The following is a 24,232-nucleotide window of genomic DNA, read 5'->3' as shown; positions in this document are numbered from 1 at the left end:
TGGTCAACCCTTTCAGAGACTTTATGACTCAGCATACCATAACGACATCATCTCTGACCCACACCATGTTCTGAACAGCGAATAGGAACTGCTACCATCTCATCGGAGATACAGGGTCCCGCGATTCAATAAAGTCAGACTGAAGCACTCCTTTGTGCACCAGTCAATCCTAACAGTAAATACAGAGCTAACTCCCAGATCAAATGCACACTTCTTCTCTCTGGCCTTCTAGTTAGAGCGGAGCACGACTCCTGACTTTTCCCTGTGTTTTTTTATATCTGTTGTAATTTATTGTCTTTTATTGTGATTGTAGTAATGTGTTTTTATTACATGTACAGCACTTTGGCTCGACCAAAAATCGCTTTTAAATGTGCTTTATAAATAAACTTGAAAGGGTCTTTGAGCATGTTTTGTGGCTTCCTTCCTTGTTTGTCTTTCAAGCCACTAGACGCCTTAAACAGACATTTTTAACTCGTTTTCTTTCCTTTATATTTCTTATAATTGAAGATTTGCTTGGCCTCCGATGGTTTAGATTAGATGATGTTATGCGATGTGTTTGCTCAAAATAAACTTTTACACATGCAACAAAGAGAAGAGGCCTTTACAATATTCAAAACAAATAGGCAAAACTCAAATAAAATAACAAACATATTCTTTCTTATATATATATATATAACTTAATAACCTAAAGGATAATTGGACGGTTAAAAACTGTTCCTCGACGGTGTCTTTCTAGCAGGTTGCCCATCACTGTCACTTTAGAGCAGGCGCCATGGCAATTGTAGTCTTTTATAGTGTGTTGACTACAGACAATTAGGTGGCCTTTCTTATAAAAAACGAAATACTGGCTCTGTTTTTCATGTATTGTGTCGTGATATTTGTCTATGTTGATGTTACACATGGAGCTGCTGTGATGCAAGTCAAATTTCAGTCTTGATCTGACCGTTAAAGTATTATCGTATCGTATCGGGACAGCAGCAGAGTGACGCCCTACCCGTCCTTTCTCCTTGAGGTTGGTGATCATGACGATAACGCCGACGTTCTGCTGCCAGATCATCCTCCAGAAGTCTTCCCTGCTCGCTCTGAGGGGCCCCTGAGCTGCGATGTAGGCCCTCGTCCGCTCGTAACCCTGCAGAGGAGAACACGGGTGTAAAAGACCCACCTGACCTACGACCTGCAGCCAGTCTGCCTGTTGACATACTCACGTCCACAAAGTTAGCGTTGATGTAGTCTCCACATCTGGCGTCTCTGTCTAAACTGCCGGAGAGCTTGACTCTACTGTGGTCATCTGGGAGAGGAAAGGGTTATTCAGCTTTATCCCTGCTTTGATTCTTTTACAATTATTCATAAACATATCTAAAAATGTTGGTTCAACTCTGAGCTAACAGCTTGCTAACAGCATCCAACAGGAAGTGTACGTTTTCCTAATTTTAATCCAATTTGAGACATCTTTTGCTGCTTCTTGTTTTACGGTGCCGAGCTTTATACGTTTGTGTAGTGTTGTCTGTGTTTCCTTTTTAAATGTGAAGCTTTGACTTTGAATGTACGTACCTGTTGCTTAGATTGTATCTCTTCTACTGAGTTCATATATACCGTAGTGTGTAGTACTGGTTTATGCTTCACATCTATCCTTATACAAATAAACATAGCAGTGGAAATAAAGCGTTGAACAGTGAACATAGTGAACAGGGACATACAGGCCAGGATGTTGATGTATCTGTTCTTGCTCTTGTTGTCGGGGTGATTGGAGCTGTCTGCAGTGATGCCCATGTCCACAGTGCACGCCTGCACCTCCTGAGAAACAACATTAAAAAAGATTAAAACTGAAAACACAAATAAGACTAACATATATAACACAAAGAAGACTTAGCACAGTCGAAAGCTAAACATGCTAATTAGCACAATCTATACTGAGTGGATACAATGGTTTTTTTTCTGCTTCCATCTTTTTAATCTTTAGTTGTCTGTAGTGTAAAAATACAAAGTCAAGCGTCTAAAGTGAAGACAAAAACCAAACAGACGAAAAGGCCTTTGGAATGAAGTTGTAACAAGCATTTTATTTTCATTCTTCTAAAGGGATATTAGCATCCTTGGCTCCAACTCAGTTTGAAATATGTCTGTAAATGAGCTTGTATTACATACTAAAATCTGAAAGCTCAACCGCACACAGTCCTTACTAACTTAAACTAATATTTCTAGACAATTATATCGAAATGCCTGAACATTACTGACAAACTAAACATTTCATTTATATTTACCAAACAGCATATTCAATATGACATCTGAAATAAGCTGAGTGGAAAACTGTGTGTGTGTGTGTGTGTGGTGTGTGTGTGTGTGTGTGTGTGTGTGTGTGTGTGTGTGTGTGTGTGTGTGTGTGTGTGTGTGTGTGTGTGTGTGTGTGTGTGTGCGTGTGTGCGTGTGTGTGTGTGTGTGTGTGTGGTGAAGAGGGGGGGTTAGGGTGATACTGCAGGTTTCTTACCTCATAGGATTCTTTGACAATCTAATGGAGGGTGGTGAGGATGCAGAAAGCACGACGATGGAGGTGGAGGTGGTACAGAGTGGAAAGGGGGGGGGACAAGATGACAGACAGACAGACAGACAGACAGACAGACAGTCACACACAGACAGACAAACAGACAGACAGACAGGGAGTCAGTGCAGGTACAGGAATATGGGGTTCAGGTACACACAGAGGGGCGTTGCTAAGTGGTAAACAAACGGATATGACGGGGAACTCTCCACCATGTTAGCCATGGCTTAGTATTCTGCACTGTATTTAGACTGCTGGGCAGAAACACTGACCATTACACAGCAGCAGCATCCTGCATGTGTGTGAGGGTCATGCCAGGAAACAGGGGACGAGTGTCATGCAGATGGACCTACTGTTAAAACTCATCCATGTCAACTCTTCTAAAATACTTCACAACATTACAGTTATTTTTCTTATCGCTAACATACTTTTGTTCAGGCTGTAGTCACATTTTCAAAACACAAATAACATCAGTGTGTGGATTCGGGATTAATACAATTCATGTTGTTTTCCCACATTATGCCGTCTTTTAACACATTTCTAAAATGCGCATCTTATAAATATTGAATTGGCCCTTCAATAGTGTTTTATTTATCAGATAGTTTACAGACTTTTACTTTGACTTTCTATTTTGAGACGTTTACAGTCTATAATTGTTTATATTCTACTCTTTTTAAATGTATAATAATGTGCAATGCCTTGTATTTTTATGCTGCTGCAACGAAAACATTTCCAAATTTGAGATCAATCAAGTATTTCTTAACTTATCTCATATACAAAACCTTCAACAGTTTTCTTTTGAGAACAAAATGAACTATTAGCTAATTGTGTGATGTGTGTATGCAGCTGTTATGAGTTTAGATTAAAGTATCTAAAGGTAAACACTTCTTTAAAATGTGTTAATCCTGAAATCTCTTCACTTTCAGTATAAACTGAGATTAAGCTTTTACCAAATATGTCTGGGATGAGCACTGCTATGGTTAATACAAAACCCCCTTACTGTTTAAGTTACACATATCACTCTCCTAAATGATGCTCCTAAAGAACATGATGTTAATAGAGGTATGGAAGAGCATTAAGGAGCTATGACCAACAAGAGCTATCTACAAAACTAAGAGACCCCCTAATGTATGCTGTTGATCATTTCTAAGCAGAATCTCAAGGAATCTCCCACTGTGTCTGTCTGCTAGTTTATATTCCCGCCCTGAGGAAAGTTCACAGATATTTTGATGACTGAAATTCTGAGATTTACACACCTCAAACTCCTTGGAGAAAGTGTTGGTGGTGTGCAGCTCCATGACGTGCTTCACAAACTGCTTCACTGTCAGTGGCTCGTGACCGTCTGCAAACAAAGACCGAGCGTTAAACCGATGTTCCACATTAGTGTTTGATGTCGAAAGGATAATAAATGCGTGTGTGTGTGTGTGTGTGTGTGTGTGTGTGTGTTACCTGTGGCCAGCAGCAGGGGTGTAGATGGAACTGATATGACTTTAGGTGATGCACTGTCATCTGGGTAGAAATTAGCCACCTGGAAACAGTTTCTGTGACACAAAAACATCCAAACCTGAGTAATGTACACAAACTGAGTCAGGCAGATATTGACCGTGTGTGTGTGTGTGTGTGTGTGTGTGTGTGTGTGTGTGTGTGTGTGTGTGTGTGTGTGTGTGTGTGTGTGTGTGTGTGTGTGTGTGTGTGTGTACCTCCAGTAGACGAGTATGCCCGTCAGTACCAGCAGACAGAGGATGGTGAGAGTGGAGACGACGGCCAGCGGAACGACAGTCCTCTTCTCCCTCTCCAAACCTCCGACCAGCCCCACCCGAGACTCGTGGCTGCTGTTGCTGCCCTCTGAGAGAGAGGAGAGAGGGAGGAGGGATGGTGGGTGGGGGGGTGGGACAGAGGCACAAAGCTCAGAGATCATGTCAGTGAATACATCTCTACAGATTCCATGGAAACTGTGCATTTGACAATAATACTGGATTAAATTATGGATTGTATAAATTACAAATGTAATATACTATATACAAGTTATATAACTATATATCCATCTACATTTTGATCACAACCGTGAGGCAGCCTGTCTAGTTCATGAATTATTTCCATACTGTTCCGCTTCGAACATGACACACCATTCACTTTTCATTCCTTGCTTCTTTTGTTGGCCACTTGGGGGCAGCGCAGCACAGTGTGAACACAACTGTATTACAATATTATGTGGATAATAACCCATTGGTTAGCAAAAAACGTCCTTCTTAACAAACCCCGGCAGACACTGAACAACATAAGCATTCCTTTTGTTTCTGATTTCACTTTCCTTTTAGCTTCTTAACCAACTTCTTTAGGGCATCTGGCTTTTCATCTGCTGCATTATGCTCTGTAGCTCAATGCTAACTTTATAAATGTATTCATGGTTTGATTCTCCGATAGGGACAGAGCAACCAAATGAACATGAGTATAAAATACATAATGTCAAAATGCTGGATGATAAAAAATCCTATTTACGCCTTTGGTATCTTGGGATTTAACAGAAATAGAACCCTTACAAGTCACAACATACAAGGAATAATAAATAATACATACGTAGAAAGAACAAAAATGCATACAACTACATGACGAGTTAAGGGTTTTCCTGAGGTGGCTTTAAGACATTGTTTAAATTGGGTCCTTAACATAGAACATGTCGGGCAACTATACGTTTAGTGGTGTGGAGGTAGCATACAATGGGTTTATAATGGCTTTTTGGGTTAAAACAGCTTGTGCAGTTGGGTGGTAAATCTAGTCATTTCATCCCCTGTTAATGTAAAAAAAAAAATTGTGTTGCCTCTAGCAATTATACAGCTCTGTCCCTTTCTGCTAAAGAATAGCAAAGTAACTTTTACCTTCCTTTTCCTGCTCCTTGGCCTTGCTGCCGCCTGTCAGTCTGAGCAGAGGGACGAGCCGCCCAAACAGGGGGCTCCTTCCAGCATCAAACAAAAACCCGTCCTTACTTGAGTTGTTCTGCAAACTCTCTCCAACTCCAGCTGCATCTCTCATCTCTTCCCCAGCTCCTCCAATGTGTCCTTCCAGACGTCCAGTCGAGTCAACGGGACTCAAAACACTCATGTCTCCACCTTCTTTATCATGTCCACCACCACCACCACCACCACCACCACCACGGTTGTCTTCACTGCTGTCAAACAGTGGGCGCTCTTGACTGACATACAGCTGGACACCATCTCTTCCTTCCTCGCCGTCTTCTCTTTCATCACCTTCGTCACAGCCTACTGCTTTGAGTCTGTCTTCACTTACTTTCTTTCCTTTACCCTCTCCATCTCCACCACCTTCTGCAGAACCGCTGACGTCCTCAGGCCAGCTTGACACAAATTCATTCCCACTTCCGCTCTCACTGTATATTGTCTGTCTTGCAACAGCATCATTTACTTTCTCCTCCAACACTTCACCGCCTGTGGAGCTATTGAACTGTCTCTCATCTGTTTCACCATCCACTTCCCTCCCTCTCTGAATCCCACTGTTGTGGACTCCTTCTATCTTCTCTTCCTTCTCCCAATTTAGCTCACTTTCATTCTCCTCCATTTCTCTCTCTACCTCTGTTTCACACACTTTTTTGAAACTTATTTTGCTCCTTTTCCCACTACCATCGACCTTGAAGCTGATAATTGAATTTAAAATAGCAGAAAGGTCGGTTTGGAATGTAGTGACTCCATTATGTTCCTGATTGATGAAAAGTCCAGAGCCTGATCCACTCTGCTCTGCTTCTTTATGTGTGTCCGTCCCCACTTCCTCGTCATTGTCAAGATGTATCAAGATCTTTGAACCATGAGACTCCTTATGAGACGTTTTTAAGGCATTTCCTTCTACTGTGTTCGATATGCTACTCAAGTCATAATCAGGCAGCAGAGAAAGTGAGGTGGAGGAGATCGGAGGGTTCTCTGGATGTAGACGCTGGGGGTTGGCGATCACTCTTCTAGAAGTGTGAGGAGAGTTTGTTAAACCAGAGAACCGGTCAATAGTTGAGTCCTGAACCTTGAAAGTCGGTGTCTTTTCTGCAGAAAAATCCAGAGTAAAAAGTCTGCAGAAACAACTTTTCCAGGAATGTGTCCCTTCAAAATGTGCCCCGCCATGCAAGGAAGATGGAAGCAAAGGTAAGAATTGAACTGAACCCAGATATCGTGCACACAAGAGTTGAGAAAATCTGAGTTAAAGAGTCATGACTCAGAAGAATTGGTCGTTTTTTTTATTTAGTTTCTGAAGAAATGTCATAAATCAACTTGTTGAAGACAAGGCACATTCACCATGAAGTAACCCCTTCATTTGGAAGCATTGAAGAAAACAACCACCACCAGAAGGCGCCATTGAGCCACAGACAGGAAGCAGACCCAGAAAAGAAATCCCAAAAGTAGAGTAGATGCAAATCACTGAGCCTGGGGACTCCAAATGTGACCTCATGTGGAGCCCTAACAGCTGCGAGATTTGGAGAATCGTCGAGCATATTTCATGATTGAAACAGCCGCTGATTATCATTCTAATCATCACCAATGCCAGCATGTTATGGTCGACCGTCAACATTACCACCACCAGCATAATCCACATCCTACCGCCATGCTCACAGCGCACGTGATGAGCATACTGGGCTACTAGAGGAGAAAGACCATCATCCACCGCAATCAAGACCTGCTGTCTGCCCTCCACAAACACATGTATTTATATTGCTTTGATAGAGGAAAATCCATCAGATAATAGCTATTTTTTTATTTAAAAATAATATAATATAATTATTTTTCATAATTATGTTATATATTAGTTGAGATCTTACCATTCAACATGGGCTGGGTTGTGTGCACGAGCCCCCTGAGGAGGGAGGAGGTGGTGAAGGACTTGTAGAGGGACTCAGCCAGCGTGTTGCTGGGGGTCGCCACCCGTCCTGTGATCCATAGTGGCGGGGGGGCGGAGGACACGGAGGTGCTGGTTTGTGGGCGAGGTTCGCTAACGGGGGTGCGGCTGTCTTCAGAGGACGGCAGCGAGACTTTGACCACGGTGTGAGCTGTGGGACAGGAAGCACATTAGGATTATATGCTGAGATGCACGTTGAGCCACAACAGGAACCTGAAAAGGGCTGGGGAAATTCTTTACTGAGACCCTACTGTACGTGACCGAAGATGATGTAACTACATGAGGGGAAACAATCAGGGCATTACATGAGGATGGTCTGTCGAGGCATGATGTATTGTAGGATGTCATGTGAAACGATCTAATGAGACATCACATGATACGTTATATGAATTAATTAATTCCATTTTTATTATTTTTTTATTTATACAAATATGCCCAGCCTGCAAAATCCATATAAGCCAAAACCAGTTTACTTAAATAAAAGTCCTTAAGAAAGATAAACAATGAGAAATTTGAAGAAAATTGCTGACTAATGATACTTCAGAAAAGAGTGAATACTAGTCAAATATTCCAACACAACTCTTTTTCTGGGCTTGTGAGACAGCAAACATAAACAGATCAAAAGTGAACTTTCTTTCTTTATACTTTTTTATTATACATTTGTATTGCTCATTCTTACTACTTAGCTGTTTACATTATTTATTCAAAACATGAATGAAATCTAAAACAGGACAGGTTTAACACAATTTAACACACAATGTTGGTATGGTAATCTAAGCAGCACCAGTGGAAGTACAAATCTTCAGCAGGTCCATATTCTAATATTTATGAGCTCAAACTCCTCCATGGCAACACCAAGCAATGTTTCTGGATGAGGAATGGCGATCATACCTGGCAACACAGCAGCAGCAGAGCTGTTGGTTCCTCCTGGGGAGTTGTTGACTGTGTCTTCATAGAAGATATCGGTGATGTCCTCCACAGGAGGGGTGTAGAGGTCCGACGAGGGGGAAGGGACGCCATTTTCTGCTGCTTGGTCTGTCGGACCTTGATCCCCTACCTGAAAAATAAAAATGAGAGGTTTATCTTATATATAATAGATTGCCTTTCCATCGTGAGCCCCAGTTGTTTGTTAATCCAGTTAAGGATGCAGGAAATGGAGAGAAAGTGCTAATGAGCTACCTGATGTGGCGTCACCGACAACGAGGCCTCTTCTGTGATCTGTTTCCGAACTGTTGGCGGTGTGGTTGCCCGGGCAACTGGAAACAGGAAGCCCGGCTGTTCAGTTACCTCGCCTACCCATATTGCCCCGTTGCCATCAAAACTTGGATTAGTGAGCGGATTGTGTAACGGAACATCGCTGTCCTCGTAGATCCAGTTCTGATCCATGGCATCGGGTTCAGGGCTGGCCCGGCTCGGCTTCTTTCTCACAATCGGCTTGATTTGAGTTTTTCGTTGCAGGGTGGACTCAGAGGGATTATCTGGGGGTGGGCGGGGGGTGACCTGCACCGGGAGGTTCTGGTACACTCGGGTCTGCTCCACCGGGATCTCCTCCACCGGGCTGTGGTCCTCCGCCGGATTCTGGGTCTCTGGCGGCGCTGATTTGGCTTTAGATTGAACCTAACACAAGAAAACACAAGCAGTGCCGAGTGTACATAAATCACAAGATTTAAAACCTAAAAATGAAATGCCTACATGGTCAGGGTCCATATATTCTGTTCTAATGCTAATGGTATCCATACCAAATAAAATAAAATAAAAATTCTTATGATAATACTGCTTTTTTTGGTGCATTTCCAACATTAAAATGACCTCATGATAAAGTAACTTTTGGAGTAGGAGAGGACAGGCTGCAATGCTCCTCTGAGTGAAATCATGGTAGCATTACAGTCTTTTTTTAATCTCGTCCAAACATGCTAGAAAGTCTCAAATCCTCTTTTGTTCTGCTCACTTACTGAAAGGCTTCGATTTGCATAATTACAATCATTTGCATAGTAATGAGGTTCAACGATATGAATGAATATAGAGTAATCTATCTAAATGATAGCCAGCGTGCAGAGCGGTGTCAGGTGACGGCCCTACCTCTCTGTTGCCTTCCAGACCTTCGGAGACAGCGTCAGAATCAGAATCACTTTCTAAAGAGAGCGGACAAATGAAGACAAACTGATTAACAAAGTAGTAAATGGGACGGCATTGTGGGAGTTTTCGTATGTTTCGTACCGGGGTCTTCTAATGGCATGTCCACTATAATCTGGTCACTCCACCGCCCTCTGAGTCCATTGGTGCAGACAGCGACCACCTGAACGACGTAGCTGCTGTTGGCCAGCAGGCCGGGGATGAAGGCACCCTGGGGAGACACACAGCTGCATGTTAACATCATTCACTATCTCAGGGTCCCTGCAGCTTAATGTAAGTTAGATTCAAGTCTTTTAGGGGACTATTTAATGACTTTATAATCACTCAAATTGTAGAAAAAAACCTTGTTGAGATTGACACACGACAACAAGCCTCGTTTGCATCACCTTATACAAAATACTGGTTCAATATTAAAAAAATAAAATGTCTACCTCTCCATGTTGTTCCTAGCAATCAGGCGACAATTTAAATGTTGGTGGTTTAGCTATCCTAATATATGTGACAATAATGCAAGAGGCATTCTGTAAATCAACCAAAATGTAGACTTTACCAGCCATTTTAAGACTTTAAAATGCAATGTCAGATAAAAACCAATATCCTTTGTCCCATTTCTTAAAATGTGTTACACTTTAATAACCTAACACCAGGTAAGGCCTTATTTTAGATTTCTGAATTCAATGCCTTTTAAGACTCTTTGAGGATCCACGGGTACCCTGTGTTTAAAAAAGGATGTAGCAATAAGTGATCTTATGATATGATGATATTTAAATTTGGTGTGTTATTTTCATTTTTGGTAGATTTGGTCCAATTTGCATACAGCTCCAGCTTGAAGAGGCAGTACTCGACATTTCGAAGCTGCAGCACTTGGATCATTATCTGTCTCTATTCTCGCTGCCTAATTAGTTTCATGCACTCTCAATCGCAGCGGGTGGTGTTTCACCTGCCTTTCGGTCAGTGGGGGGGTTAGTTTATCATGCTGGTTGTTTCTTGGTTAGTGAGCAGGTGTGTTTGCCTCCAAAGTGCATACATATGGAGGTCATTTTTTAAATTAAATAATTTCAATTTCTTTGTTTGAAATTACCTGAACCCCTCCAAAAATACTTGCTGATCCCAGGTTTGAATATCTCTGCATTACAAATCCTATAATAATAACTTTAATAATAGCTTGTTTGTTTCCTATCAGACTCCAAATATTTCCCATTATTTATTCTCTTAATTCTTTTTTTAGAGTTGCACATATCATAATAACTAAGTGTGTAAAGGCCTCATGACTGACTGACTCATACATTTTAGATTTTCGAACAGAATGCATCTCTGATTCATAATTTAGTTTGAATTGCATGTGCACACTTTAAAATAATGATTGATGCCTCTCATGAGGTTTTCATGCACATATCAGGCATGCTGACTAAAGGTGGGGTTACTTTTTTCAGTTATTTATCTGTGTTGTATGAGGATGAATATTGACGACTAGGTCCACTAACTCGCAGACACACACACACACACACTCTCACACACATGGTCACATTGAGGGATGCTCAGTGACCTGTTAAGCAGGAAGAATTGATCGTCGCTATGAATCAATTGAACCAGATCCCAACAGCAGTCACAATATGAGAGTTGAGAAGAATATAATAAATTACGTTTGAATATTTACTGCAGCAGAATAGGGACTGAATTGATTATGTAGACATGGATTATTGTACCATTCCAGTGTGGACTGTAGATAATAAGTCAAAGGTGAGTGTAGCAAGCTTCTATCAGCTCAAGGTTAGTTTTAAGGAGACGTTTTAACACCACTGGGATGAAACACACTTGATCACCAAAGGAAAACCACCTGAGGAAAATGTAATTACTGTGAGTTTAAAATACAACTTGTAAACATCATGAACATCGCCTGATATAAAATCATGTTTGAAAGGCAATTATTATGAATTTGCTATATCTCATGTCTTTGTAAGTGAGAAAACTAACTCTGCTATGAGCATCCCGGCCACAAACTAAAGGTGAGTCTTGTTGCTTCTGCTTTGCTGATCTGTGTGACATTAATGTGAGAGGCATTCTGAAACTCATCTAAAATGTAGACGTTAACAATTATTTTGAGACTTTAAATCGCAATGTCAGAAAAAAGTCAATTCATTTCTAAGCATTTTTAGGACTTTTGAGAGGTTGATTTAGAACATTTGGATACCAATTAAGGCCTTATTTTAGAATCAAATGCGTTTTAAGGATCTACGTGAAGCCTGTGCTAATATACTTATTGGTACTATATTTATATAATACTGTGAAAAGAGCCATTCTGTATACTAAGTACTTTTACTTTTGATGCACATTTTGCTGATAATATTTCAGTTTTTCTATTACTACCAGTAACATTTCATTACTTTTAATTGGTTTTATAAGAATCTAAGTAATTTTAAGTGAGTATATTCAAATTCTGTGTCTTAACATCATGTAAAAAAGTTGCAGTTTTCCAGGTAGTTTAAATAGATAGCGGACCATTTACATGCACTAGTGTGTGCTGCTTGTTAGGGCGTGTTTTGTGTTTAGTACCACGTCCTGATCCCCGTCCGTCCTGTACTCCTGCCTGCTCTGCTCGCGGCCCTGGAGCCTCTGGTAGGTGACGGTGTACCAGTCGATGGTGGTGTCGTAGACCACGCGGGGACGCTCCCACATCACCACGATGGTTGTGTCGTTCTGGGCATCGGCCTGAACGTTCTCCGGCTCCGAGCTGCAGGCTGGAAATGGCAGAAAGAGAGAAAGAGGGCCAAAATAAATGAATATTGATTAGTGTGGGTGTGATGCAGGAAATTCAATAGAAATCCTGAACGAAAAAGGTGGACACTTAATAGCAGTACATTGTCGCTGCATGTAACTTAATAAAAAATCGACCGCATCAGAAATGGAAGAAATAAGGATGCATTTTAAAAAGCCCAGCTCAACAGGGGAGTGTGAACTGAGTGGGAGGTGTCTCCATGTGTGTGTAGGGGTGCATGATATGTTACAGCTGAAGAAGACCCTTCTCTGAATTTCTCAATACTTTCAAAAGGAGCTGCAAGATAAATTGGCTGCACTGAGAGCTGCAGGAGAACAGAATAACAAAGAGAAGCTCCCTGGCAACCCAAAAGACATGGAGAGCGTTGTGAATTTTATCTTTTGATTATCATGACTCGGCTGAACTTGGAGGAAAGTGTTACAGCTAAGGAGAAAGCACAAGATTGGCAATATTTTCACTCAAAAAAATAACATTAATAATGTAGTATTCATATTTGTGCCTGAGGGGGATTCATTTCCCCCATGATGACCAAAATGTGGTTTAAATGTGATGGGTTGAAATATTTAGAGCTTTGGAGAATAGGAGATTATGGGTTGAGCTCATTAAAGCCAGACAAGAAAGAATTTCTTATGGTAGAAAATCTTAAAATGCTGTTTCTGCTGGGAATGAATAATGTTGATGATTCAGATTTGAACTGAAACTCACTGATGGACATGACTACTCAGCTAAAAGACTAAAAAGTCAAGTCTAAGGGGAATGAATACGGAGAAAATGTATTCTGTTCAGCGTTATCTAGTCCATGAAGGTGAACCCAAAATGGTAACCGGGAAAAAAAATACTGTAAATGATAAACTTGTAACCAGACATGTGACAGACATGTAGCATTGCTCATAGACCAAACAGCAGGTACGATGCCTGCTTTAGTGGCCTCCTTTAATGATAACATTGGGTCATAATGGCAATGGCAGTTTTCCATTGAATTTTACATTACCCGTTATAAGCACCCATTTATGATACTTAGAAATGTTTTCCAACAGGATAATCTTCACATATGTTTTTATGATATGACATTAAAACTTTTGAATCTTGACATATTAACACAATCTTTAGGATTTTTGAAGCGTAAATTCAATCGCCAGACATACAAAGCTATCATTAGGCTATAAAGGAACTACATCACGGTCACATGACTTCACGTCACCATGGCTAAGCTAAAGGAGGAAAACTTTTGGCAAGATGACGTATAGGCGTCTCAATTAGTCACTTGTTAGCTACCTTCGTTTTTAAAACACATAGAAGCTTCAGAAATTCACTAGTAGGTTTTTACTGATATATTTTAAGTCGTAAAACAAATGTGAAAGACTTCATTTCAGGCTTCTAACAAAAAACACACGAGGGATCCTGTGGTGGTAAAATGCTAACTCAATCCGGGTTTGAGGACTCATTCCTGCGACGCTTTGAGAAAGGGTCTTAAACCTGCATTCTTACTTCACTTGACTACAGTTGTCAGATAAATATAGTGCAGTGTGTAAACATGAACGCAAATTGGGAATGAGGAAAGGTGAACTGTGAACTTAAATGGAGGAAGGCGGAACAAACGAGCAGAAAACTTTAAGCGAAGGGTGTTTGGTGACGTACTGGGTGTGAGCACGTCCTCCACGCCGGTGTACGAGGCGAACACCTGACCCATGAACTGCTGCTGCTCCCGGAAGTTGTTCTGCAGGTAATCGGTCAGGATCACATATCCAGCCTGCTCCATGGTCATCACGTCACAAAAGACCTCCAGCTGCACACAGACGGAGAGAGACAGAGATTTGAAACATGTGATTGTTGCATCTCTTTTTGATGACATGCAGATGACCACATCAACCTAAAACCAGAGAGACAGCTGCTCTATTTTTGGGAACATGTCATGGTTTGCAGACCCAGTTTTTAAATCATGCAAACACAAATATGCTCAAAGAATATTCACTTCCATGAGCTCATTCACTCGCCATTAATCTGCTATATTATTGATGAATATCACACGGCCGTTCCTCTACAGAGCTTAAAAGCCTTCATCATGGAATCAAGCTGCAGTAATGCTATGAATGGACTCGGGGTCAGGGTTTCATCCCACAGGATATAAACTTTGTGAAGTGTCACCATTCATATTTAGTATGTCCATAAAACACTGTGTGTGTGTGTGTGTGTGTGTGTGTGTGTGTGTGTGTGTGTGTGTGTGTGTGTGTGTGTGTGTGTGTGTGTGTGTGTGTGTGTGTGTGTGCGTGCGTGCATGCGTGCGTGCATGCGTTATAGAAGGAGCGTGAGACTTAAGATGTGCATTGCTTAAACTACACATCTATTGTGCATAATACAAATAAAGCCTTTGGCTCAACACGTCATGAAATGGGAAATAATTAGCTTTAACCAAGAGTGGGATTAAAGGAACAATAAATATGCCATGTTGTGTTTTTGGTGGTACTTGGTTGTCAACAGAGTTGGGTGTAACGCGTTACAAAGTAACGCGTTACTGTAATAATATTACTTTTGTCGGTAACGGAGTAGTGTAACGCGTTACTTTTATAATTCAGTAATCACACTACAGTTACTAACATTGCCCCGACACGCGTTACTTCGTTACTTTTATAAAATCAGTCATAATCACACTGACAGACAAGAGGGGTTTCCGCCGCAGGTTTCTATGTACGTAATCTGCGCGACTTGCGCGTCCACATCTCCACGTGCAGTGCTGCATAAACATGGCAGAGTCAGCGATAACTTTCGAGGGGTGGAGGTATGCCCATTATTTTGAGTTCGTCCGAAGAATAGACAGGAATGTGACGGTGAGGTGCAAACTGTGTCCAGGCCAGAAGCTGTTATCCACTGCTGCAAACACCACGTCAAACCTCAACAAACACCTGCAAAGAACACATGCTAAGGTGAAGCTAATAGCTAAGGACCCCCGAACCCAGAGTGAGGATGTTGTGAGTGTGCCGCCACCGACTCCGAAGCGGCACAAATTAGAATTTGGAGGACCGGTAACCAAAGCAGAGATGGACAGGCTTGTAGCATCCTTCATAGTAGAGGTAATGTTGCCCATTGGCACAGTGGAATCACCATCGCATCGTTCAGAGATATACTGCGCAAAATACAGATAGCAGGAGACAGAGGATAGCCATAGTCAGAGCTATCTGGATCAGTCTTATGCGACAATGGAAACTGAACTAAAGAGAACATTTGAAACTTTAGCAGTCTGCGTGATCTGCCTGTAGGGAGGGGCTGGCCGGCCCTGCGAGTAAAGTAACGAGTAAAGTAACGAGTAAAGTAACGAGTTACTTTATGTAGAGAGCAACGAAGTAGTGTAATATATTACTTTTTTTTAAAGTAATATGTAATATGTAATATATTACTTTTTTTTAGTAACGACCCCATCTCTGGTTGTCAACCTATTTTTGTTTGTGAAATGTTGAAGTGATCCTACTGACTGTCTTTATTTCTTCTGTTTTTGTTTTTTTTGTTTTTGTCTGAGATGGGAATGTCCTCTCCTATGCGTTATTGTTATGTCCATGTTTGTGTCAAAAAAATAAAATAAAGCCTTTGAATCTTTGAATTCTTTGTTACCAGACATGTCACCGCAGAAAGACTTTTTGTACGCTACATTTTGTGCACAGCTATCAAAATGATGACCTCACAGAAGACGTTTTTATACCGAACACATTATAGATGTATTATGATCTTTACATAACCAAAAACAAACACACAAACCCACTGACCTGTGTTTCTGATATGGCCACAGGCTGTTTGAAGAGGATCCATTCCACTGTTTCCGAGCATGGCGGTGCCGTTAGTGAACCGTTGTAGATGTAATATTTATCCGTGTTATTAGGCAGCAAGGACCGCAGGGTGAAGGCTTCAATCGAGCCGCTCTTACCTGTTGAAAAATAAAGTCCCATTAGTAACAAAATGTCACAACAAATGTTTTATCCCAAGCTGTAAGACCACATGGGACTGGGCCTTTACAAATGTCAGACTGTAGGTTAAGTCTACCTACTGTATGTATCTTGGTATTCATTGACGCAGATCTGTGAGCTTTTATAGTTTTATAATTTAGCAGAGAAAAAAATAATGTTTTGTGAAATCATGCCACTAATATCAACCTCTCATTTTGGCTGATAAACTGACTTTAAGCCCACTAACGCGTTATTCTTTTCCGTTATTAGATGTTTTTCCCATGATAGTTGCTAACATTTTCCATTATTCTGTTTCTTTCGCTATTGATTAAAACCAGTATTCTTCTAAAAACTGACAGGACCGCCACCTGCTCTTATTTTAGAGGGTAGGACATATATACCCAAGTTGTGACCACTGTATGTGAAGGAGACCTACCAAACCTGCTGACAGTGTTGACGGCCTCGATAACAGGACTGAACTTCTCGTTGTCATCCAAGCTGATCTGTGGAAAACAACACGGGTAAAATATGAACCTTTAAAGGAAGCAGTGGGGATTCTTGTCTTTTAATATTCTGCATTCCAAAAGCATGTAGATCTCGCTATTGGTGAACAGCAATCCTAACCCCCAAAGTCAAAGTTGTCAAGCATTATTGTGTCATTTGTCGAAAAAAATCACACACAATAAGAGTCATACATGTTTTTTGTGCAAAATATATTTTTGTAAAAAGCAAGTTTACGAGAAATAAAGCCAGCTTGACTAAACCTACTAATTTGATTCATTCATTTGTGTTTTTACATAGTTGCAATCAGTTAATATACATTTTTCAAATATAAAAACTCTATAATATTATGCACAATTAACTCAGATTGTTGTTTCATTTGCCAAATCATCTTTACTAACACACGGGGGAAATTATCTCCTCTATGAATTCAGATTCACTTTTGAATTGTGACATCCACTAATCCCCCCCTAAACTTGAATTTCATCACTAAACAGTTCGTTTTTTTGAGAAGTACAGACTGATCTCTAAATCTGGCTGTGAACCTACTTCAAAGAGCACGGCCAGCGCAGCCATCCTGCCTCCTTTCCTCACAGCATCCTCCAGACTGAGGAAGGCTGGATCGTAGCAGTAGATCTGCATCTGAAGGAGAGCAGAAAACAGACAGGTAAACTGCCTTTCATTGGTAGACACACATAGAACAGATACATGTGTTGATGCTGTGTGTTTGTTTACCTCCAGAGGATATTTCATCCCGTTCAGGCTGTGTTCAGACCCATCTGATGATGCATTGCAGCGCCCCCAGTGGAAGCTGATTGTACCGACTCGGAACCTGGAGCTCAGCCCGCCTCCGCTCACAAAGAAGTCCCCTTCCACACTGATGGACACTGAAAAACACCAACAACTCATGGGCTTTGCTTGATTGACTGGATGTTCAGTCTCCAATACTCAGCTGTGGTGGAAACTGCTTGGCCACAGGGCTAAGAGCTTTAGTAAGTAAGTTAGTAAAGTATGTAAGAAAGTAAGTAGGCAATTAGGTGAGTAAGTAGGTAGGTAAGTAAGTGAGTAAGTAAGAATGCAAGTAAGCAAGTTAGCAAGTAAGTAAATACTTAAGTGAGTCAGGAAGTGGATATCCTGGTCTGTTAACACCATGTGTTATCTCAGTGACAATTAACATAAACAATACTTCAACCTGCATTTAATGATTTTGAATACCTAAATATTGACATGTCCAGACCACATTAAGTCCCTTTATCATCACGTTATTGTCGCCTTGTCACACATCCAGCAGCTACAGAGCAACATTAGCATTTATTGAGAGTCATGTTAGTGTGACGGATGTGAGTCTGTTTGGTCTGCACCAACTCCTTAGGGAAATGTCTGTCCTAACTTTGTCAGTCTGCCATTTGTTGCTGGGCAGGTCGAATATAGAGGGATTTTAGATGTAGTTCTTTTCGGTTGAATACAGCCATCTGTGTGAGCCAAAAAACTGAGATGAGGAAGTGAACCAAAACAGTAATTTCACAGTCCACAACCCAAAAAATATAATTACAATTTAATTTTAAATTGTGATATGATCCTTCTCATATAAAAGTTATCTGTGTCCTATTGGAGCCACATCTGTATCGCTAATGAGTCACTTTAAAATGTTCTAATGCTCAAAGGCAGGATGTAACTATAGCTATATATTTCTCTCTACTTGCAGTGACAGCTATGCAATATCTGTCTCTGTTCATGCAATTTCCTCTCCGACTTCACAGAGAAAAAAGAGCAAGGATCATGAATGTATGGACCACACACACACACACAGAGTCGGGCTGTATTGTAAAGATGGAGCTGATAGCTGAGACAGCTTCCATTTGTTCATCAGGCCAGACATACACTTCTCACGCCGCCTCTCCCCCCGCCTCTACATGTATATCATTTGTTTCCCTCTTGCTCTTTTGTTGCCGCTCGTCTGTGCTTTTAACATCGATCTTCCTTCTTTCTCCACATGATATGTTGGTACTGCTGTCCCTCTGGTCGTCTCTCTCTCAGCTACAGGTCTCCTGTTAGCTCTCATCTCTTTCTCGGCTGCTTCTTTCCCTTAATAACCTCGGAGTTGTGCATCTTTTTGATCTTTGTCTGGAAAGCTGAAGGGTTTTAGAGCACCAGAAAACATCAGAATGACTGAATCCATACAAACTGTATCTTCCCCCTCTTTAATATGTGATTGTGTCCTTGATGCGTTGTTTTCATCTTTCAATAACATCAAATGAGATTAGATAGACCTGTATTAATCTGCGTAGGGAGACTAATCCCCATAGGGATATTCAATATAATATTGTGTTTTGATTTTCTGCAGGGAGACATTGCAAACGGCTTTCAAAGCTTGAACTGGACCGAAAAAAGGCTTTTGATTTGACCTCAATTATGCTAGGAATTTCCATAAGAAGATTAGTCTTTTAAATAAGAAAAGGAGAGGAACATCAGCGTACCAGTCTTCCCGTTGTTGTGGACGGTGCTGGACCCCGCCGTCAGCGCGTCCCACCCGTCCAGCTGCAGATTCTGGTACTGCACACGGACCTGGGTAAAGGTCTCGTCGATGTCCACAGGAGACTGCCTGGCGCTTCTACAAGACGGGTACTTCTTACCCCAGTTGCGCTGATTCAGGGCACCTGTATAATGAGAGAGGGGGAGGCATGTTCAAAGACTCTGAAAAGCTTTTTCATCTGCCGTCAACAGAAACTGCGTTTGAGCAGGAGGAACAGCCGTCGTCCAAATGTGAAATTCTAAAAGTGAGAGTCTTAAATGCGCTCGTGATTTATGGATGATGTGAAATGCTCCATTCATTGAGCACCTTTAATGCACCTGTGCAATACGTTTACAAATGAGCACAGCTTTAACGAGACGTGATACATCCTCAGGTCAGACGTTACACTGAGTGTGTGTGAGTGCATGTCTCGTATTCTGTGTTGTTTGTGAATTGTTCTTTCGGAGGGCACACAGCATGAATTATGCTTCCCCTAACGAGGCTGTGCTTCACATGAATAATGTAAAAGAATATGAACATTATCAGGACAAGCACAACCTCCAGACAAACACGCAACACAAACATGGCAATAAAACAATCAAAATAGATAGATAGAAAAGAAAAAGCTGTGTTTTTCCTTCAGTGCAATACATTCATATACTGTAGCACAAATGCTCTGCTTAACATCTCAAGCCCCGCCTCAAACGGCTCTGCATTGTTTATTCATGAATGCATGTCTGAATCTACAACTGCTGATTACATTGAAGGATATGCAGGGTCTGTGTGTGTGAGTGAATGTGTTCATGGAGGTACTGCATGTTACACTATTGCATTTACATGTACTCACTGTGTGTGTGTGTGTGTGTGTGTGTGTGTGTGTGTGTGTTTTTGTTGTTGTGTGGTCCACAATATACAGTAAAGACAATGGATCCAATGAGGTCAGGGCAGATGGTTTAACTGCAACTGGTCACACATGACTTAACAGGTAATAGCTTTAAATTCCTTGTGTGTGTGTGTGTGTGTGTGTGTGTGTGTGTGTGTACGCATTTGGATGCTTGAAAAAAAATGAAAATAACATTTCAAATCTCTGAGTCCTACTTGCAGTTTCACAGTATTCCCATGACACTGCCTGCCTTTGATGTCAAATTCACATAGGAGAGCTTTAAAGCAGTCTGCAATTCTGAAGTAAAATTATATCATTATAAAAACCTTTTCTGTCCTTGATTTTGTTCCCTCCCTCTCTCGGAATTCCTTCTTTTTTTTTTCAAACAGACACAAACAGAATGAAATCCTCTTTAATCTTACATGTACACAGCACCGCACAAACACAATGTCATTCAGTCTCTGCATGTAGCATCATAGTATCAGGAGCAGAGGGCAGCAACATGCTAACATTTACTTAAAGGGGACCTATTCTGCTATTTGGGGTTTTCCCTTTCCTGTAGTGTTATATAGGTTTAAGTGCATGTAAATGGTCTGCAAAGGCTAAAATCCTGAAGTTCACAAAACACCCCCACACCATGCAAAAGGTGGGGAAGAAAATGTGTGTAAGAGACAAAAGGAGAAGGACAAAGAAGACGTGTGTGTTCACAGATATAGAGAAGACACACACAGACTGACATAAAGGAGTCAGACTGAGGCTGACAAGATCTCAGCTTCTAAATGAATCTATTATGAATGGCAGAGAAAGGACTCCACACACACACACACACACACACACCACACACACACACACACACCACACACACACACACACACACACACACACACACACACACACACACACACACACACACACACACACACACACACACACACACACACACACACACAAACACACACACACACACACACACACACACACACACACACACACACACACACACACACACACACACACACACACACACACACAGACAGAGAGAGATCGACTATGTTAATGATGGAGTGCCAGACACCTCAACATCGAGCGTATATCTGACAGCAGCCCTGTCAGATTATTGAGGAAGAAGAGTCCCGCATGCTCTTGATCAGATCTCTGACGCTCCGTCTAGACGCGAGAACATGAAAAGGTCTCTGCAGTCGGAGGCTCTGCACGAGTTAAATATTTAACAACGCTCGCTCCCTCAACTGATTTACTGGGAATCTCAACGTACTGTACACAGGGAAGGTTAACTAGATAATAAAACAGCACAGAAAGCACTCTATCACTCCTGTCTCTGAGCAGGTGTTACTGTATATAACAGCCCAACCTTGACTGATGATTGGACAGGTCAATATAAATGTATGATGTTTGGATTAACACAGATACTCCAAGTGGAAAAATGAGAGACTCTGAACTCATTAACCCTGCAACATACAGGAACAGTGAAAGAAAAGCAGTGGTGGAGGACAAATCCATTACATAAGTAAAAATACTCATACCACACTGTAAAAATACTCTGCTACAAGTAAAAAGTATATATTAAAGATGTTACCTTGAGGGAAAAGAAGCTTAGTATGGTCAGCAAAATGTGCTTAAAATATTAGACAAAAAAGTATGCAAAAGAATCTAAAATACATTAAAAAATTTATTGAAATTATTCAAAAATAAATTAGACAACTACCTACAGTAAATGTTTTTTAAATGCCATTGAATTATCTCTATCTAAGTTCAATTGTTTCCATACAATTGTAGTAGAGTACAAGTACCTGATCATTGTACTTATAGGTACAGTGCTTGGGTAAATGTTCTTACTTACATTACACCCGTAGAAAAGCAAAGCAACGCAACACACACACACACACACACACACACACACACACACACACACACACACACACACACACACACACACACACACACACACACACACACACACACACACACACCACACACACACACACACACACACACACACACACACACACACACACACACACACACACACACACACACACACACACACACACACACACACACACACACACACACACACACACACCACACACACACACACACACACACACACACACACACACACACACACACACACACACACACACACACACACACACACACACACACACACACACACACACACACACACACACACACACACACACACCTGCTCCACTACCTCACGTCCCCCACCAGGCTCCAGCAGCAGAGCAACAACTGGAGCAGAAGAGAAGCCAGCCTCAAGTATTTGGTGACTAACGGAGCTGTGTAGAACATAGTGGGTGTTGAACACATGCGTGTGCCGAGTGAAAGAGACAACACGAGATGAATGAGAGGCTCTCAGAAATCTGGAGTCAAGGCTTCAGAGCTTACTTTATGTGAACCAGTCTTTACAGCAGGGGACACTGCAGCTCTCTTATTATTATTGTGATCATTAAAACCACAAAGACAGGGTGACATTGAGTTGCAGCAGAGGCTAAGGCAAAGTGGAAGTCAATGATGGACACACCTGCATCTATAGTTGGTCTGGGAAGAACTTTATTAGTTTTCCTGCAGAATTAAAAATGTTGGTGACAGTTACAATTAATGCTTAATACCAGCCACGTTTATAAAGTAGGAAGAATGTCAACCGGTCACACTGATTTGAAATTCCAGTGCTGTGTGTGTGCGGTTGTATGCGGTTGTATGCATGTGTGTGTGGGTGTGTTAATGTGCGTGTGCGTGTATGTGTGTGTATTCCCCAGACAAAGCACCAGGGGAGTATTGAAGCCTGCATCGCCCCTGGGTAAAACTTATTTGGATGGAGAAGAGAGAATAGACAGAAATTCAGAGGAGAGGAGAGGAGAGGAGAGGAGAGGAGAGGAGAGGAGAGGAGAGGAGAGGAGAGTGTGCCGTTGCCAGGATTTGCCTACATTTATGTAGTGATTGTAGTTGTGATTTTTTTGACAGTATCCTTTGAAATATGCATTGCATCACATTGCATTTGCCAAGAAGGGGAAGCTCACAGACACATAAGTATAACAGATGGGCCCTGGGGGGGTCTGCCAGGGAGAAGGATCCCTGGGACCCCTTGGAGACAAAGCAGAGAGGAATGACAAGTATGGAGGAGGAGGAGATGGAGGAGGAGGAGGAGGAGGAGGAGGAGGAGGAGGAGGAGGAGGAGGAGGAGGAGGAGGAGGAGGAGGAGGAGGAGGAACTTGGGTACCTGCAGGTTTAATGTTAATACTATTTAAAAAAAGGTTTGCAGCTACCAAGATTTTAACTAAAAAATAAAGAAATAAAGAAAACAGCCTCGCAGTGGCTTTATTGCTAAATGTATTAAATGAAAAAATATATTAGGAGAGAAAAGTGCGATTAAGATCAAGATGAATTCATCGCCGAGGGGAAATTACATGTTTCTATCTGGTGTTGTTTCTACTTTACACACATAGGCCCGGAATACACACACGTGCACAGACAGACCTATACACGTGCACTAATGAAGAGGTAGCAGAGCGAAAGGGCTGCCAGTGTTTTAGGTGAAATCACTGAATAATGTTAAACAGAGGATGTTCACCAAACTGTGCAGCTCCCCTCAGCTCTACAGAGAGCTTCAGTGTCTTTCAGGGAATGTTTTGGTTATCACTTGAGGTGGGTCAATTGTTGAATTCAGAGAATGTGTGGTTTAATACTTCTTTAGCCACTATCACCAATATCTATGCGCAATAGCACAGTTGCTGCTCAGCGCCGCCCAATATGATTTTGATTGGTTCACACAAGTTGACTTTATCTCCTATATTATGCAAGTCGGCGATGTTACTGAATCTATACAGTAATGCTAAAACGCAGAACTGATTATTGTGGACCAAACTGAACTGGTAAGTCCCCATTAAGCGAGAAACTTACATATATGTTACTGTGTTTTAGTTACTCGGAAATATATACTTTTTGATGATTTGTTTCTCGTACGCTTTGAAAAGGTGTATTGTGATTTAGATGAAGCTTTCCTCGTTCGCTTCTCTCTTCCTGTCCTCACATT

General features: G+C 41.4%; 1 protein-coding gene across 2 annotated transcripts in view; it reads right to left on the bottom strand.

The window, feature by feature from the left end:
- The window catches only part of ptprz1b (protein tyrosine phosphatase receptor type Z1b), a 46,081-nt gene that overhangs the window by 5,102 nt on the left and 16,747 nt on the right, over positions 1–24,232 (bottom strand). Inside the window, exons 3-21 of one of the 2 annotated variants that reach the window (XM_034133508.1) lie at positions 19,240–19,419; positions 17,498–17,649; positions 17,312–17,404; positions 16,698–16,764; positions 16,085–16,242; positions 13,968–14,115; positions 12,107–12,291; positions 9,638–9,764; positions 9,500–9,552; positions 8,600–9,037; positions 8,312–8,477; positions 7,344–7,571; positions 4,234–4,378; positions 3,983–4,074; positions 3,790–3,875; positions 2,483–2,503; positions 1,698–1,794; positions 1,206–1,288; positions 995–1,129 (exon numbers count right to left, since the gene is read on the bottom strand). In XM_034133508.1, the coding sequence (XP_033989399.1) occupies positions 995–1,129; positions 1,206–1,288; positions 1,698–1,794; positions 2,483–2,503; positions 3,790–3,875; positions 3,983–4,074; positions 4,234–4,378; positions 7,344–7,571; positions 8,312–8,477; positions 8,600–9,037; positions 9,500–9,552; positions 9,638–9,764; positions 12,107–12,291; positions 13,968–14,115; positions 16,085–16,242; positions 16,698–16,764; positions 17,312–17,404; positions 17,498–17,649; positions 19,240–19,419 (2,654 nt within the window). The remainder of the gene's footprint in view (positions 1–994; positions 1,130–1,205; positions 1,289–1,697; positions 1,795–2,482; positions 2,504–3,789; positions 3,876–3,982; positions 4,075–4,233; positions 4,379–7,343; positions 7,572–8,311; positions 8,478–8,599; positions 9,038–9,499; positions 9,553–9,637; positions 9,765–12,106; positions 12,292–13,967; positions 14,116–16,084; positions 16,243–16,697; positions 16,765–17,311; positions 17,405–17,497; positions 17,650–19,239; positions 19,420–24,232) is intronic. The other variant, XM_034133510.1, reaches the window with a different exon arrangement.

Source organism: Trematomus bernacchii, unplaced genomic scaffold, assembly GCF_902827165.1.
Source record: "Trematomus bernacchii unplaced genomic scaffold, fTreBer1.1, whole genome shotgun sequence".
NCBI lineage: Eukaryota > Metazoa > Chordata > Actinopteri > Perciformes > Nototheniidae > Trematomus > Trematomus bernacchii.
The sequence above is the reverse complement of the archived record's forward strand: the minus strand, read 5'-3'. Positions and strand labels throughout refer to the sequence as shown.